Here is an 18,036-nt window from a genome sequence, read left to right on the forward strand (position 1 = left end):
CACACACGCACACACACAGTGACTTCAATGACATGTGGCTCTTTTGTTGGACTAAAAAGAAACTTCAAATGTTTTCTTTCTGCCTGTGCGCGGGAACAATAGGGCGCACGCGGGAGGGAAACACGCGGGGGAAACGGGGGTCCTTTCACGTGCAAAACACTAGATTATTCTCTCTTACTTAAAAAGTTAAATCAACGCCAAAAAGGCCGGACCCTGGAGACACCGACCCAGCTATTTAATGGTTAACAATCAATGTGTGTGCGTGTTTGTTAATGAGTTTCTATTCGACGCATTAATTGCATTATTCATTATTTTCCTGTCAGATCAACATATTTGTATTACATAATTGTTTATATCTGCTCTAAGTAGATAACTATTTATATCTGCTGTAAGTATCTGAACACTTACAGAGGCTGAATAAGAAATTCCTATAGGCCTAAATGTCGAGAATAGAGGAGAACACTGAAGTTTCGTTAACTCTAAAAAATAAGGTTCTAAATAGAACCAAACGGATCACACGGAATATTATGCATTTATTTCCTACTTTAGACTTGTAATAAAAGTCCAATATATTGATGTGGCATGAAACTTTAAATGTACAGCATATCTGCCTTACTAGGAATAAACAGTTTCTCCTTTATAATAAATGTTCTTTGCTAGAGTTTGTTCAGCATTCAAATTTAGAAAAAAGGGAGAGAACAGGCAGTGGAATGATGCATGTTTCAGCCTTTTGAAACACCGGATCCGCGTGTCGAATCCATTTTTGGAGAACAGATCTCGAGCAGAGGTGCGCTCTGATGAGAGCTTAATTAGTTTTATTATCAAGGGTCAAATATCAATATTTTCTAAGCAAATAGTGTCAAAATAATTTGAATCGGTTTAACAATATGCATACGAAAGATATATAAAAGATGAAATGTATGCACGAAACAAAGAAGTCTGAATAGTGGTAACCGAGATCCCCTTACAGCATAAGCTCATGTTGAGTATTCCGGGCAAAACTGCCATTAAAATTCGACTAGGTTTGCCAGTGTTGTCAGGGAAAGAAAAATGTATAAATCAGTTTAAGAATGTATCTAGAATTCTCCAACACACACGTTTGACCATTTAATGAACTTCTTGAGCAGTGCATATGTTGTTTGTGTCATTTGTCTTGTGATCTGTCTTGTCCAGCTTGAGGAAGGTCGCCACCCCTTTAACCTCAATTAGATGGGGTTCACTCAGAGAAAACGTAAATCCTCCCCAAAGACAACTTTAGAATAAAATCAGCTGTCCAGCATTTACTGGCACAAGCATCCCTGAGCTCCAGGCTACAAAAAACGCATGGTGCGGATGAAGGACAATACCCTGCTGAGACACTTAACCAGGTACTGAAAACATTTATCATTCGTTGTCATGCTATATAATTTTAGGCAAGATCATAACGGGTCAACATCATTGTAGGCTATAGCTGAATAAAATTACAATGTCCAACTTCGTCCTCATATTTAAACGATGAAAAGTTGTCAGAAAACATAAATTTGATACTCTGCTTACGTGACTATTTACAGTAACATGTTAATGTTAGTGGACATAAAAGATTTAATTTTTACCCATTCGATTTATAACGCAAGAGCGGGAGCGGCCATATTTGTAACGTGAATATCCGAGATTTCCGGTGCAATTCCCTGTTATTTTACATGTACAAAAACAGTCCGTTATGCTGCTTGATACTTTAAAGTGGTATTTGCTTTCATGTTATTTTAACTTTTAACACTTGTTTGTAGCACAAACAGGCTAGTTTTACCGTTTACTATACACTTTTATTTTTGCTTATTAACCTTTAGCGGCTGATAAACCGGAAGTCTCGCACATCCAAATAAAATAGCTTACTTTAGCGTTTCAGACTAAGGTGAATAGATGCACACACATAGTCACATACAGTTTTTTTACAAATTCATGAAAACAGCAATTTTGTTCATTTTTCTTCTCATTTATTAGCCAACCAAGAGGTGTGTTCTTGTATGTAAACAGAACGATTTCAATGTGCAAATACAGTTCAAACAGGTTTCACAACAATTATTGAGGCGTAATAGTAAAAACACACATTTCCTATTTCTAATAAACATATTACAGAGTATATAAGGGCTGTGTACAAAGCCCATGACCCTACGTAGTGTTACTAAGAGGGCTGGAGTGCATTAAGGGAAGTATATTCATCCCAGGCAGTAACACTGGGTTCAGGTAAGTGCCGTGCAGTCACTAGGCCATGTGTGCGGGAGAAACGGACATATAAACAGATGTGTGCACATCAGGCCTGATGCTCCAGACAGTCACAGCAATAGCAGTACCATGAGAACAAGGGAGGGTCACACTGAATGGTACAGAAATATTAATTTCTTTTGATGTGTACATTTTGATCATCAGTTTCATTCTTTACAGTTTGGTCCTTGTTTCTGAGAGTCAGCAAGATTGAGTTGGCTGGAGTTCACACCAGACTGTTTTTGTTTCCTTTTCAGAGTCACATGAACTATCTGGACCAGGACAGAGGACAAGAGCATATTATCTCTTCTTCTTATCCTTATCCCTGTTAAAAAGACCAGCATATATTATGCTTTGAATGTTGGCCCTTCCAGGTTTCTTAACCAGCAAGATTTTCTTGGTCCACCAGCTTTACAAAAATGCTGCATATTTCCATCAAGACCAGTAGTAACCAGAAGTTACACTACTGTTCAAAGGTTTACGGCCGGTAAGATTTTTTTAAAATAAATGTCTTACGCTCACCAAAGCTGCATTTATTTGATTTAAAATCAAAGTGAAACAGTAATAGTAACAGTAGCAGTAATTTATTCCTGTGATGCAAAGCTAAATTTTCAGCATAATTACTCCAGTCTTTAGTGTCACATGATCCTTTAGAATATGCAGTTCTAATTCTAATATGCAGTTTCATATTTTTGAGAAAACCATGATTTGTCAGGATTTTTTAATTTATTATTTATTTATTTTTTATGTTGAAAAGCATTTACTTGAAATAGACATCTTTTGTAACATTTGCCTTTCCTGTAACTTTCAATTGATTTAATATGTTCTTTCTTTTAAAAAAGAAACAAAAAAAATCTTACTGACCCAAAATTTGTTGTTGGTCTTTTCAGCAGGGATCAAAAAGGCAGTAAACTGAAGTAAAATGACATATATTGCCTAACAGAATGGCAGGAGGAGCTGTGAAGCTGGTGACTACATAACACTACTGCACACTACACTACTTTCTCTACAAGTGTTGCTTTGTACAGCACGAATAACAGCGGATAATGGCTGTTTACTTCCTTAACACTCAGGAAAATAACTTTTGCTTGTCTGAATCACTGCTGCAATAATTCAAAATACCCCTACGTTCACTTTATAAAGTCTTCCTTACAAAAATGTAAGCAAAACCTCACATGACTACACATAAATGACCGCAACACTACACTTGCCTACCAGCAGAGGGCAGACCTGGTTTGATCCTTCACATCTGCCTACAACAACAGCACAACGTATCAAATATCAAATGGTAAGCTTATATAAAATTCACTTGATAGTTCCTATTAAAACGTTCCATTCCTTCAATAAATAAACCAATAAATAAAAAGGAAAGGCACGTAAGAGCTAATTTAAACGTAGTAATTTAATTTAAAAGTAGCTAATTTAAAAGTAGTGATTGAAAATGATTTACACACCCTCATGTTTGCTCTTGTCCTGTTTGGAGCATGGCTTTTTTAATAATTCTCATTTTGTGTTCCACAGATAAAACTAAAGGATTCGGGAATAACATGGGGGTGAGTAAATTACAGAATTGTCATTTTTGGATTAACCATCCTTTTAAGAGAATGTGATCAAGTATGTTTGCCATTCTAAAGAAAATGGACTTTACCCTAATTGAAGGAAATACAGACCATCAACTGTCCTTAACAATCGGATGGACGATATATTAAGTATAACGCCAAAGCGGGCTAGTTACAATGTGTTTTGCACTCGGGTTAACAAGCCACAGCTAGCTGGATGATTATTTCAGTTTGTGACACCAAGACAAATGACCTATGGGAGAGATGCAAAGTTTCATAAGTGGGTCAGTAAACACTCGAAAGCACCTCTTGGCTGCAGTCCCAGTGTGCGAGTCCTCATCATTGATTTCTCTATGGCTACATCCTGTCACTGCAAGGACACAGCAAAATTCTAGCTGCTCCTCAGGTGTCAGATTCCCGTTTGCTTCACCCGCTAAGCACATCGTTTCTAAATGTGCAGTCACATTAGCGAAATTTCGCGGGCAAAAAAAACAACAACAAAAAAAACGTAAATTCGACGCGGTGAGTCGAGTAACCAACTAACTCGATCTAACTTTCACGAGAAACTCCCGTTCGCGGGGATTCCTATTTGAATGATATTTGCCCGCGAAATTTCGTTGAGCAACGTTAAATGCGACAGCGCCTTAACAGAGAACCGTTTGAGTACGATTTGTGTAGCTTTTCACCAATACTTTTTACATGAAACATCATATTAATAAAATACCCTTTATAAATGACTGATTTGTCATCGGTTTATGTGGACATCAGCAGTACTGATTCGATTAACAAGAAAGCCTTCGTTTCCAAGAACAGTCAAGTATCTTCAGTATCTAGTTTTTGTTTAACATCATGCAGGTTGTGTTCTAAACTAGGTACATCAGATACTGCTCATCACAGGTTTGCGTGGTACAAAAATCCGATGGTAAAGTGAGTACTAAGGTCAATGCATTGCGATGCTACACACATTAAAAGCACACAGACGACAGCAAAAAGAGATTGTCAGTTAGTTGTCAAACGACACGGTTTTACCGTGATAGATGCATAGGTGAAGTGGAAAACAAAGAGGTGGTATAAAATTCGCAGTTTCCATAGTAAAGCTATTGATCCATAAGAACAGAGGTCTTTTTTTTTCAAAGACCCAATAATATATGATACAGCGAGAGGATGACAACACCCAGCAGCCATTTTGAGAACATCATCCAATAAATCGCGTTTGCCGATACACATAAGTGTTTCACCTAGCTTTCATTAGTGAATTTTAAGTCAATAAAATGTCAAATAAGTGCACGTCTCATTTGCTAAGATAAAACTGTATTATTTTTCAATGAGGTCCAGAAGTCTAAGACCAGATTTTATTTAAATCAAAAATAAACAGAATGATTTTAATAAAGGACGGTATGCAATCGTATGCAAATTTGTGACATTGACCAGTTTTTTAATTAAACTTTGCACAAAACTAGCAATGCCATGGTTTGATTCCTAAGGAAATGATGATGTAATAAAATGTATACCTTAAATGCAATTGTTGTTTAGAATAAATATGTCTGCCAAATGCATAAATGTGAATGTAATTAACAATAATGTTAGATTAAATTATAAAACAATACAAAATAGATACATTTTTACTAGTGGTCTCACTTTTGGACCCCACTATATACTATCCCCACAACCTCTGAATATCATTGTATTAGCAACTAAATATCAAACCAAATGGCAGCTGTGGGTTTTTCCCAGAACTATTTTTGCCACAATGTTAAACCAACTAATGTTTTGGTGATTTTCAGTATATGTATGAAGTCAGTTCTTCTCAAGCTTACACAGGTGTCCGAGTAGAAGAACCTCAGGTGGCTGTGCAAGAATATGAGGCCCATGAAGAGCAGCACAAGAATGGACAGACAGGAGAAGATGGCACACACGTATCCGATTGCGGTGGATGCCGCAGGGCAGGTTCTGTATCCGATAGTCTGGTACGTGCGGTATAGAGGGCATCTGATGCGCCATGGCTTCTCCTTGTATAATTGCAACATACGCAAACACTCCTTGCAGAAGGTGTGCAGGCACTCCAAGATTTTGGGCTGAAATAGTTGAAAGCAGTAGAATTTGCACTTATAGGCTACTCCTTGTAGGGAAATGCTGGCCCAATTATTAAGTGATCTAATAATGACTCATGAGATAAGTACTAGATCTTCTTTAGTTATTGAAATTGCTATTCAAGGAGTTGCTTGTATATTTTCTAGTTTCCCTAGTACTAAATGAATAGACTTTAGTGTGAATTCCAATTAACATTAGTTAATATGAGTTAGTACAATGAAAAAAGTACTCATCTTAATTAATAATAATTTCAACATATACTAATACAATATTAAAATTAAAAGTTGTTTCTAATGTTGTTGCCGGCCTGGAGCTAAGGAGAACTAACAATGAAAAGTTGTATTTTTTTATTAACTAGCTTTAGTAAATGCTGTGACAAATGCATTGTTCATTATTAGTTAATGCATAAACTAATGTTAACAAATGGTCAATAAATAATCATTACACAAACATAAGCATATTCAACTAGTGAGATTAAACATGTTACTAACCTAATCATACTGTAAAAAATGATTTTTGTAAATAAAACTTCATAGAAAAGTAGGTTAGGTTTTGCAAAAAAAATAAATAAAATGCTTTAAAATTGTCAAATTTAATTATGTTACTTAATGTTCTTTACAATTACTTAAGAACTTTACAAGTAATTTCTAAGTGAAAATTCTTTCAAAGTAGCCTAATTTTTTTCCCAGTATACTGGGATCGATACTAATAGGCATATCTAGCCTACCTAGTACATAAATGCTAGTGTAACTCTATAAAAGATACTGATAGTACTAGTAAACTAATTGGTATTAAGAAATTAATGCTGAACGGGTTTTTCATACGATTCTGATCTTCTATCACGCGTTTCTCCGGCTCGCATTAGTGGTGGCCGAGCGGCCCGTTTCATGTTCCGGTCGGTCTTTGAGCCAGTAGAGGAGCCACGTTACCATCGCCGACACCATGGCGAGGATGCTCGCCACCGACAGGCAGAGGGGTCCCGCGGGCGAGGGCGGCCCGCCGTGGCTGTGTACGAAAATAAGGCCCATGAAGAGCAGCACTAGCATGGACAGTAAAGAGAAGATAACGCACACGCATCCGGTGGTCAGCGCCAGCCGCCTACAGTTGTGGCAGCTTTCGTAGCGCGAAACCGAGTCCTGCGACAGCGTGGTCGCAGTGGACACCGTCGTGGTGGACGGCGTTGCGTGACCAGCCATGGACGCACCGGACGCGTCCTCCTCCCGTCTGAGCGCAACAAGCGCCGGGTGCAGCGGAGGCCGGTGGGGCGGCAGAGCATCTTGAGGCACAGGGTCCGAATCGATGTACAAAGGGAAGTCCTCCGTGACCTTGGTGTTGTTGGGCAGGTTCTGGATCCGATAGTCCGGTACGGGCGTGCGGTGGCGGCACACGGGGCAGCTGATGCGCCACGGCCGCTCCTCGCACAGCTGCAACGAATGCAGACACTCCTCGCAAAACGTGTGCAGACACTCCAAAATCTTGGGCGCCCGACGGTCGAGGTCGAAAAAGTTGTAGCAGATTTTGCACTCGTATTCCTCATAGGGAAACGCCTTGGGTGCCGGGAGACCGGGCGGCTCCGGCCCGTTAGCTGATGCATCCGCCGCTGCCATGGCATATCGCGCTGCCTCACATCCTCGGCACAACGCGAGCAGCCTTTTCTTCTTTTTATCCTGTCAGCGGACGCCGTTAAACCCGGACATTTTTGTGTTAAAACGCTTATTTTAGTCTCCGTGCACGTTCAGTAAATAATTAACCTTATCGTTCCGGTTCGGGCTGGAGGTGATGTAATGCCGCCTGAAGGGCGACTTTAATCGCTCTCATCCAGAACCGATGGGCGGTTGCGACCGCGTCGAGCCCGGAAAGATGCGCGGCGCGGGAATCACACCTCAATCAAAGCATCAGACACGCGTCCGGGTCAAACAGCACGAGCCTTTCGGCTAAAGGATGCTGTTTACGTCAGTATTTAACTCCTTTTTTGCTGTCCAAGCCTCTCTGCTTTTCCTTCCATGTATCATCCCCGACTCCACGGAAATGAAAGCTGGCTATTTCACCGTGTTCATTCCCCATTGTGAGTCATCTCTACCTGTTTGACATTTCAACTGGCTCACGTTGTTGTCATGGAAACTAATAATCGAGAATCATAAGGCTTGCCTACTATTTTAGGTTCATTCACAGACTTCTCAGCCGTTCTCTATTCAATTTAACATGTTTTTAATGTGACAACTAGCCCCGGCGCCCTTTTTGCGTTGTTATATTGGATAAAACATAAAACTCAATATAAGAAAATGTAAATGACATTTTTGTCACTTAACTGTTCCAATTATGCTACTAACTTATAACAAAAAATGTTTGTTTTTTTTTATTTTCACTAATCAAACAAAACATTTAAATTAGTAATCTAACTATCCACCTTTTTCTTCCCCTAAGAGCGGACCATTTGTAAATTTGATGGGTCTGGCTTCCGGTCTCATCCGTGTCCAGCTACAGCTAAAGTCAAAAGTTTACATACAAGTGGCAAAATCTGCAGAATATTAATTAGTTAATTATTTTACCCAAATAAGAAGGATCATACAAAATGCATGTTACTTTTTATTTAGTACTGACCTGAATAAGATATTTCACATAACAAGAGAAAATAATAGTTCAGCTTATAAAAATTACCCTGTTCAAAAGTTTACATACACTTGATTATTAAAGTGTATGTTACCTGCTTTTTGTTTTGTTTTGTTTAGTGATATAGTTGTCCATGAGTCCCTGGTTGTCCTGAAAGGTTGAACTGCCTGCTGTGTTCTTCAAAAAAGTCCTTCAGTTGCCACCGATTCTTTGGATTTTCAACATTTTTGTCTATTTGAACCCTTTCCAACAATGACTGTATGATTTTGGATTCATCTTTTCACACTGAGGACAACTGAGGGACTGTTACAACTGATATACAACTGTTACAGAACGTTTAAACGCTCACTGATGCTTCAGAAGAAAAAAAAACAATGCATTAAGAGCCGGTGGTGTACACTTTTGAACAGAATGAGGATGTGTACATTTTTCAGATTTTGCATAAATATCACTTTTTTTTTATTTTATTTTTTTATTTACATTTTTCCCAGAAGACAAAATAAGTTAAATTTACTCTGATCCTCAAATTAAAAAAGTTTTCACACCCTGGCTCATTTTCAAATTCAACTATTATTTTATCTTGAGGACTTTATGTAAACATCTTTTTTTGTGAAATATCTTATTCAGGTAAGTGCTAAATAAAACAGCATGCATTTTGTGTGATTCCTCATATTTTGGTAAAATTATTAACAATTAGCAGATTCTGCAAGGCGTATGTAAACTTTTTTATTTTTAGCTGTACAAAACAGCTTGTTTTGCTTCCTCGAAATTGCAAACTGGTGTGTCTTATCTATATTATTTTAATGTATTATCTTAATTATAAGCACACTGTTTGTAGTGCAAACTGTTTTACCGTTTACTGCACATTGTTATTCTTCTAATTATTCCTCTATAGCGGATAATGAAGTGCATTTTTGGTGGGAATACAACCCAAACACCAGCGCCCAGTTCAAAAGAAATATATTTGGCCTTCAGGTTATCAGGATTGTTTTGAAATTTTGAAAATAGTTTGTTCAAATGGAAAAAATTATAAATCAGATGATGATGAAAGCAGAGTAGATTACATAATCCAGTCTTTTAGAGTTTTAGCAAGGGTGTTGGTAAATTCTGTGATGTTTTATGATTTAGTTAATTTGTCTCACTCTTAAACTCTATATGTCATTAGATAAAATTACATTAAAAGTGTTATCATATATGATATATATAATATATCATATATATATAATCTATGAAATTAAAATGAACACAAAGTTTACACCTTCATAACTGTCAATCCCTAATTCTTCATTTTTGCTATAAATAGGCTTGTTCTAATCAAGCTCAGCCACTTCCATTAATTTGAGTAATAAATGGAAGTGCCTGAGCTTGATCAGAACATGTTTCTAAAAACTTGAAGATATATAAATATACGTCACTAAATGCCAATAACAACAATGGAATATTCATTTATGTAAAGTCACGGAGTCAAAGGTACTGCATGGAATGAATGACCGACCCATCTGTGACAGGTACGATAAGCAGGTAATTTTCCGTGCGTAAACATGTCAGCCAATCAAAACAGCCTAAGTGTCTACGTCAGCAGACTTTCATGCTCTATCACCTGTAGCTGTAAAACACACCTGTGGACGCGCGTTGGCTGGGCTGGGTGCGGAAGCGCGCGTGTGTGTGTGCACCCAGAGCTTAAACTCTGCGCGGCCATGTGGGGGTTCATCTCGTATCTTAACAGCCCCGAACTGGTGGCCAGCTTCCAGCGGTGCTGCGGCCTGGTTCCGAGAGAGACGTGCTCGTATGTTAGTCAAAACGGAGTCGTACAGTTAAATGGATCCGTTAAGGACAGTCCGGTCACGATACACCAGCGCAAAGCGGAGCAGGTGGCGAACGGGACGTCACGCGCACACGACAGTAACTCCAACTATAAATCCGCCAGTTCACAGTGTGAAACCAAAGGCGATGTAAGTAAATCAGATTTAAATGAGACTCTTCATTTAGGTGAATTAAAATCAAGAGGTTTCCGAATGCAAAGGCTTTGCTTTTAAAAACGCAAATACCAAACTACAAGACTTTCCTGTTTCTCTGGTCGGTTTAGACTGTCAGAATTTTTAATGTCTCATCTTGTGGATACATCAGAAACTGTTTTCAAAATCCATTTATGTTGTTAATATATACAATGAACTTTAAACTGAAAGGCAGGTCACTTGAACCTAAATCTCCCTTTAAAATCTTGCATTAATAACATGCTTTAATAATTATATAAATTAAAAATCAGTTTTAGTGTGGATTCAGTTAGTTAGGAATGTCAATAAACATAACTATATTTTCCTAATTAGGGGGAAATATGTAACAAGTGAAATTAGTTTGATGTGTGATGGTAGTAAGATAAAAACATAAGTCTGTCATGGTGCTACAACTTTCCAAAATGTTGACAAGTGTGATTTTGTTGATGTGGTGATGCAGTTTATTCAGCTAGATGAATTTCTGTGTTCAGGAGCATCCCAGACCTCATTATGAGGTGAAGAACTGGCTTTTCTACTTGCTGTTTGTGACATCGGCCACTCTGGGCCATGAGGTCTTTTACATCACCTTCCTTCCCTCCATCCACTGGAACCTTGACCCATTTCTGTGCAGGCGGCTTGTCAATGTGTGGGCTGTAAGTGGCTGAGAAAATCACACACACACACCCTGTGATTAAGTCGTCATACTGTTGGGTCTTTGTTTTTCTGCAACAAGGAGAAATAGATTGGAATAGACAGAAACAAAATAAAATTGAACTTGGACAGCTGTTGTGACACAAACTACATACTCTTATTCATTTTCTTCAGTGTTTCTATTATAGATCTTTGTTCACTTTATGCTATTTCCACAAGTTTACATATAGTTTCCACAGCAACAGCATCAGGCAAACTGCATTTGATTGGTTCACCTCTGAAATCGATGTAGCTATTTATAATGAACTAAATTTAACATGAGAAGAGAAGTTATGCATTTGTTCAAACGTTTGATAAAGCTTCATTTAGAATTGTGTTACATTTCCGGATGTAACAAAACTGAACTTGACTGATCCATGGTTATTATCATTAACTAAAGGAGTGTTTCAATGACACCATTTTTAAATAAAAGTAAAAACTTAAATTTATGTGTTTTGGTCGTTCATTTGGACCAGTGGTGTTTTTGGAGCCTGTAAATGCCAAATTTTAAAAACGTGTTTCAAAGCGCAAGTTTTCAAAAACGGTAGTGTTATCGCCTTGTATAAACTCCTAAAAAGTGAATTTATGAAATCACTGACGTCATGCACATGTGTATTATGTGTTCATTCTATAGGAGTAGGCCTAAAGTGTTTTTTTTTTTTTTTTGTTTTTTTACAAAGTGACATCGCCAACTACTGGCCTAGTATGCATTATACAGCCTGTGTTGCCAAATCACTTTTGCCACAGGTTGTTTTTCATGTCCGTGGGTTGAAGCGACCCTAATAACATGATATTTAGCCACTGGAAAACAATTTTTACCCCAGTTTTTACCTACAATTTTTACTGGAAACACAGCTGGGATAGTTTTAAGTAGCAATTGGATGGGTTTTATTGTGAAATTCTGGCAACCCTGAATATAGCGTTTTTAGTTGTTTTCACCGATATCCACCTTTCTTGCTGCTGCTTTGCATGGCAAACTGGTATATCTTACCATATTATTTTAATGTATTATCTTGATTATGAACGAAGTGGTTTGTAGTGCAAACAGTTTTACCATTTACAGCACTTTGTTATTCTTCTTGTTATTTCCCTGCAGCATCTTATGAGCCGGAATTCACACACATTACCAGAAACTGGCTTACTTCCATGTTGAAAAATAAGCTGGATACGGGGATCTTTTTGACAGTGTTTTCGTCAGTAACACATCTTAAAAACCATTTCCATTTTTAGTGCATTCATTGTGTAAACATACCATAAAACTCAAACCACTACAACATTTTGTTACTTTAAATAAAATAAACTAACTTAAAAAGTTCAACTTATTTTATTTCAGCTAGCCGTCAAGGCAACTATTCTAATTTTTGTGTAGTTTAAGTTTAAGGACTAAGGGTGCATTCACACCTATCCGGTTGTTTCGGAACCTGGCGCATTTCACCCCTTAGCTCGGCTGGTTTGGGCATATGTGAACACAGCAATCACATTTGGATCCCTGCCAAAACAATTGGTCTGAGATCGCCCGAACGAGGTGGTCTCGGCTCGATTGAAAACGAACTCTGGAGTGGTTCAGTTGTAGTGAGAAAGCAATCCGATCCAACGGACCAACGAACCAGGCTATATCACAATGTATGATGGGTAATTACGTAAGTTTCATGAAAAGCAGTTGCTTTGTTGTTTTGCTAATACACTGCCTTCCAAAGTTTGGAAACGCCATAGAAAAGTGGGGTTTTGGACAATATTGGCATGAATCCTTTTTAATTTGTGATAATTTTGCACTGATAAGGGACAACACAAACTACGAAAACATATTTTATTACAGAAACAGTTTATACATAGAAAAAAAAATTTTTTTGATTCATCAAAATATCTACCATTAGCAGCTATTATAGCTCTGCATAATCTGGGCCTAAATTCACTGTATCCTAAACTTAATTGGCAATCAGTTGTTGAAGCTATTAAGGTGTGCTGACCCAAAAATCTTTTAAAAACCTGGGCCAAGTTTAAACCAGTAACCAAGCATCACAGATGGCAAAGGAGGATGTCTGACTTTGACACGTATATATTGCCATTATTATGTAATCAAAATGAAAATTACTATTGCTGGTCTTCAATAATAATGTCAAGTTACTTTAATGTATTTGCACCAAAAATGACAAGGGTTTATGCTGATATCGTCCAAAACCACACTTTGCCAGGGGTGTTTCCAAACTTTTGCAGGGCAGTGTACCTCTTAAAATGAAACTGTGAATGTTTCACCTTTTCATTTTATATATATATTTTTTATTTTTTTATTGCTCTTCTTCGTAGTAAGTCGATTTTAAAAATGTTTTACCGATGCGTCCGGGACTCTAGCTCAAAATTCTAAATTAATATAACGACAAAATGTAAAATATAAAAAAACTATTTTAAAATATTAATATACTAATATATTAATTATACTAAAATAACACTGAACTGAAAATTGTCAAATCTGGCAATATGCTGTGAATGCTAACAAAAAAGTACTCAGTACGTAGAGGCTACGTTTACACTAGTGCGTTTTCGTATTAAAATGCATCATTTTGCTACAGTTACACCTTTTGTTTATACTACTCTGACGTTTTCAACCCTCAAAAACGGAGAGTTTCGAAAACGTTGCAGACCCCTTTTTAGTTTGAAAACTCTGAGGTTGCGTTTCAGTGTAAACGGACCAAAACAGAGGCTTTGAAAATTGATGGCATGGCTGCCCACATTGGCTCTGCATATGCTTGATGAACGTGTAAACGATAACATCATGCTCATTATGTATGGTCATGTGACATGTGTTTTCAGTTTTATTGTGTATTGTGGACAGAGATCGTTTTTGGAACGCAGTGAAAATGCCGGTGTAGACTAGAATCGTTTTCATTTTAAAACGCTGTTTAAAAACAAAAACACACTTGTGTAAATTGGGCCTTACTCTCAGAGAAAAGATACAAAAGCAGTCACTAGTGTTGTACCTTTCCAAGTACACTTTTGTACTTTATTTACCCCTAAATGGTGGATATTATCAGAAGCAGTACTCGTTTTGTATTTTTACCTTTGCCTTATTTACATCTAATTTTTCTGTCTTTCTTTTTGCAGGTGGTGATGTATATTGGCCAAGTGATGAAGGATATTTTAAAACTGCCACGTCCTTCATCTCCCCCTGTGGTCAAACTGGAGACGCGTGTGGACGCGGAGTACGGGATGCCATCCACACATGCCATGGCAGCGACGGCCATCTCATTTACACTCCTCCTCAGTGCTCAGGAGAGAGTGAAGGTCAGACACACACGCTAGATTGAGAACGCTTTGAATGTGGTTTGTTTTTGCATAGTTCGCTGAAGGGGCGGGGCCATCTGTCACCATCGGTCAGCCCAAGTCCCGCCCACACATCTGTTGTGTGCCATTATAATGAACTCTGAGTAAATGACTGTCAATCAGTGTCAGGTATAGACGGTGCCATTCATCAGCTTTCAAACCTCTGACTCTTGAGTGATTTCAGATATTAGGTCAATAAGTGTTAACCTATAAACCTATTTCCATCTCCTTTAGAGTCAGAGGTTTTAATACGGGACGTACAGTAGCACACGTATGTAAGCATTATAAAACTTTATCAGTGGATTGTAAAGTTGCAGTCCTCCATGTAAGAGCAGTGTGTTTTGCTGTTTTTTTTCTCGGTAGGCTTATTTTTCGTGTTTATATAGGCATCAATTTTAAAAAAAAAAAGGTTATTATATTTTATTTAATTTTATTTAAATGTAAACAATTATATGAGTATGAATGTTTGGTGAAGATAATTTAAAATATTAGTCAGCACAATTGTTTTCAACACTAATAATAATCAGAAATGTTTCCTGAGCAGCAAATCAGCATGTTAGAATGAGTTCTGAAGGACCATGTGACACTGAAGACTGGAGTAATGATGCTGAAAATTCAGCTTTGCATCACAGTAATAAATTAAATTTTAAAATGTATTCAAATAGAAAACAGTTATTTTAAATTGTAAAAATATTTCATAATTTTACTGTTTTATTCAATATTTTAGATCAAATAAATGCAGTCTTGGTGAGCATTAGAGAAACGTAGTTTGTCCAGATAGTGTTGAAAATGGCTGAACTATGTTTTTGTCCTACTTAAAACTGGTTAAATTTTACTAGCTTATAAAAATGAACTGATTTGAAAATTGGTTCTTTGTACGTAAAGGAAATCAGAGAGCTGTATGTGTATAATTCAGAAGTAAAAAAAGCCATTCCAGTCAATTATACATGAGCTTTACTGTCCCACAATCCTTTGAGCCCATTCAAGAATAGTTCTTCATTAACTTCCATTGAAAGACCTCCAGCTGACAGAGGAAGAAAGAGAGGGAGGAAAGGAAAGAAGAGATAGACAGATGGAGAGACTGGGAGACGGATGGAGTGAGACAGAACAGAGGGGGTGGAGCAACTTCATGAATATGTAAAGACTCTTCCAATGTTGTCAGTGATTAACAGAGTCCTGAATAAAACCAGAGGGAAGAGCACATGTCAGGAGAAAAGAGATGTTATTAGGAGAAGAGCTGCCATACAGAATGGACGGAGACAACATCATGGAGAGAGAGAGGAAAAGACGACAAGGAAAGATAGATGAGAGGATGTTTTGATAAAGACACTGACGGATTGGGTGGAAAAAGCACCATAGAAGAAATTCATATGACTAATGCACTATATACTCAGTCATATAAAGCTAAAAGACCAAATTTAGCACATTATTTATAGAAAATCTTACCCTCTGTCATCGCTTTCAAATCTGAATTGTATTTATGTTCAAATATGACCACTTACGACATGAGTGACATCAAACTGACTGTGAATGACGATAAAATGCTTATTTTTAATTGATCTATTCGTTTTTCTGTCTTTGTGCATGTTAGTTCCCATTTGAACTGGGACTGATTGTGGCCGTGGTTCTGTCTACGCTGGTGTGTCTGAGTCGTCTTTATACCGGCATGCACTCTGCTCTGGTAAGTCTGGAAGAGAGACTTTAAAATGGACATGCGCTTTTGGAGTTTGATATGAAACATTTATACTCCTGTATAATTCATGTAGTCTGGCTGCTCTCCATAGATTTTACCTCTAGTTCCTTTAAAATAGCACAGCTGTAGTGGTGCATCGTGCTGAGGCGAATGTTTGGCCTATTGCTCATGCTTGGAGATATTAACATAATAAATATGAATTAAAATCAATGTGAATATTATCAAATATTTACATTTTAATATTCAAAGATTTGTATTAGTGATATTGTATATATAATAATGTACAAAAACTTGTAGTTTAGCATTAAATCTAGCTGTTAATGAGTTTTTTAAATGGGGTTTAACATGTCACATTACAGGTGAATTGCCCAAATGGCTAAACACCCTAGCAACCACACAGCAACGCAAGATTACCCCTGCCGCCAGCTTGAAACATTTTAACAACCATGTACAATACTCTAGCAACAGCACAGCAACACATTGAAAACCTATCAGAGCACCCTAGCTACAGCATAGCAACACAGTAATCACTCCGAACACCCTATCGAATGCATAACACGGTAACAGACCTGAACACCGTTAACAACCAGTCACGTTTCCCCATTGCATAGAAAATGTGTGCATATTTCATAATAATGCCATAGAAACTGCATTATTATGCCATTATGACTGTGTATAAGCTAGAATTACAGAGTCTGATACTAATGGTTGAAATCTTTCTTCTTTATGTTTCCTCTTCCTCTCAGGATGTGATCTGTGGCGTTGTAATTTCAGCCGTCATCATGGCAGTGTCGTACCCATACTGGGGAACCATTGACTACCTGCAGCTCCACAACCCTCTCGCTCCTGTGGTGGGGGTGGTTCTGCCCCTCTTCCTGTGCTATAAGTACCCTAAACTGGACCATTACAGCACCACTCGGGGGGACACCACTATTATTTTAGCATGCTGTTCGGGATGTGCAGTTGGATACTGGGTGAATGAGCGTTTGGGCTTGACCTTTGACCTAGCCGGGCCTTTTCCAGCGACCCTTCCCCCCCTGACCCTTGCAGCCTTGGGTCTCGGTATGGCCCGGTTTGTGGTTGGGTTAGGGATGCTGGTCCTGACCCGGCAGACGGTGCGCTGGGTGAGTCTGCGGGTGCTCTGTCGAATTTACGGAGCGTCTGTGAGTGACATCGATGCACGCAGGAGGAAAGAGATCGAGGTACCGTATAAGTTCAGCACGTATGTTGCCATCGGACTGGTCAACAGTATCTTGGTGAACAGAGTGTTTGTGATGATGGGAATCTGGGGTTTGGGAAATTCTGTGTAATTTCTCAGTGTTTACAGGCGAGTTTGAACAGAATATCAATTCATAATTCGTTCTCAGGGAGAAAATCACTTTAGTCTTTGTTCAGGAATGGTTGGCACATGAATTCACACATTGAACAATAGTTTGTTAAACCTACTAGCTGCACTGATTTTTAAAGGAATATTCTTGGTTAAATACAAGCTAAAGATGAAGTGTGTAATTCCTGTGCCACAAGAGTCACCAAATGAAATCATAACTGCATACAAATAATTTGAAAAATGACCAATGAATAATTTCCTTCTGCTATAGAGTGAAAACAGTTCGCATTTTTGCATGAAAATTAGTGTATTTTAACACTTGTGTGCTTTTTTTGCGCTTCTGGTTACATTGTCTCCAAGTCATTTGTTTTTTGTGTACAGGTTTTTTGTTTAATATCCATGTTTACACAAGCACAAGATATTTTCACACTTATTCTACAACATAAAATATATCAGTAATACTCCACTGATTTTAATTTTAGAGCTTGTCTTGAAAAAGTTGATTAAAAAGTA

At 37.8% G+C, this 18,036-nt stretch overlaps 3 protein-coding genes across 3 annotated transcripts in view; 1 reads left to right on the forward strand and 2 right to left on the reverse strand.

Annotated features, from left to right (window-relative positions):
* The window catches only part of LOC127177051 (uncharacterized), a 219,621-nt gene that overhangs the window by 30,063 nt on the left and 171,522 nt on the right, over nt 1–18,036 (reverse strand). The window lies entirely within an intron of this gene.
* Nucleotides 4,147–7,665, reverse strand: LOC127177049 (E3 ubiquitin-protein ligase RNF186). The gene has a single exon (XM_051129025.1). The coding sequence runs from the start codon at nt 7,496–7,498 to the stop codon at nt 6,731–6,733; it is 768 nt and encodes a 255-aa protein (XP_050984982.1). The 5' UTR covers nt 7,499–7,665; the 3' UTR covers nt 4,147–6,730.
* Nucleotides 9,231–17,755, forward strand: sgpp2 (sphingosine-1-phosphate phosphatase 2). The gene is made up of 5 exons (XM_051129008.1): nt 9,231–10,453; nt 10,987–11,148; nt 14,285–14,464; nt 16,095–16,184; nt 16,943–17,755. Exons 1-5 carry the CDS (start codon nt 10,043–10,045, stop codon nt 17,504–17,506), a joined length of 1,407 nt encoding a protein of 468 aa, XP_050984965.1. The 5' UTR covers nt 9,231–10,042; the 3' UTR covers nt 17,507–17,755.

Source organism: Labeo rohita, chromosome 15 (genome assembly GCF_022985175.1).
Source record: "Labeo rohita strain BAU-BD-2019 chromosome 15, IGBB_LRoh.1.0, whole genome shotgun sequence".
Taxonomy (NCBI): domain Eukaryota; kingdom Metazoa; phylum Chordata; class Actinopteri; order Cypriniformes; family Cyprinidae; genus Labeo; species Labeo rohita.

Coding starts and splice junctions, on each gene's coding strand:
- LOC127177049 (XM_051129025.1), bottom strand. CDS start 7,498: ATGGCAGCGGCGGATGCATCAGCTAACGGGCCGGAGCCGCCCGGTCTC.
- sgpp2 (XM_051129008.1), top strand. CDS start 10,043: ATGTCAGCCAATCAAAACAGCCTAAGTGTCTACGTCAGCAGACTTTCA. Junction 10,454..10,986: donor AGTGTGAAACCAAAGGCGAT/GTAAGTAAATCA, acceptor TTCTGTGTTCAG/GAGCATCCCAGACCTCATTA. Junction 11,149..14,284: donor GGCTTGTCAATGTGTGGGCT/GTAAGTGGCTGA, acceptor TTCTTTTTGCAG/GTGGTGATGTATATTGGCCA.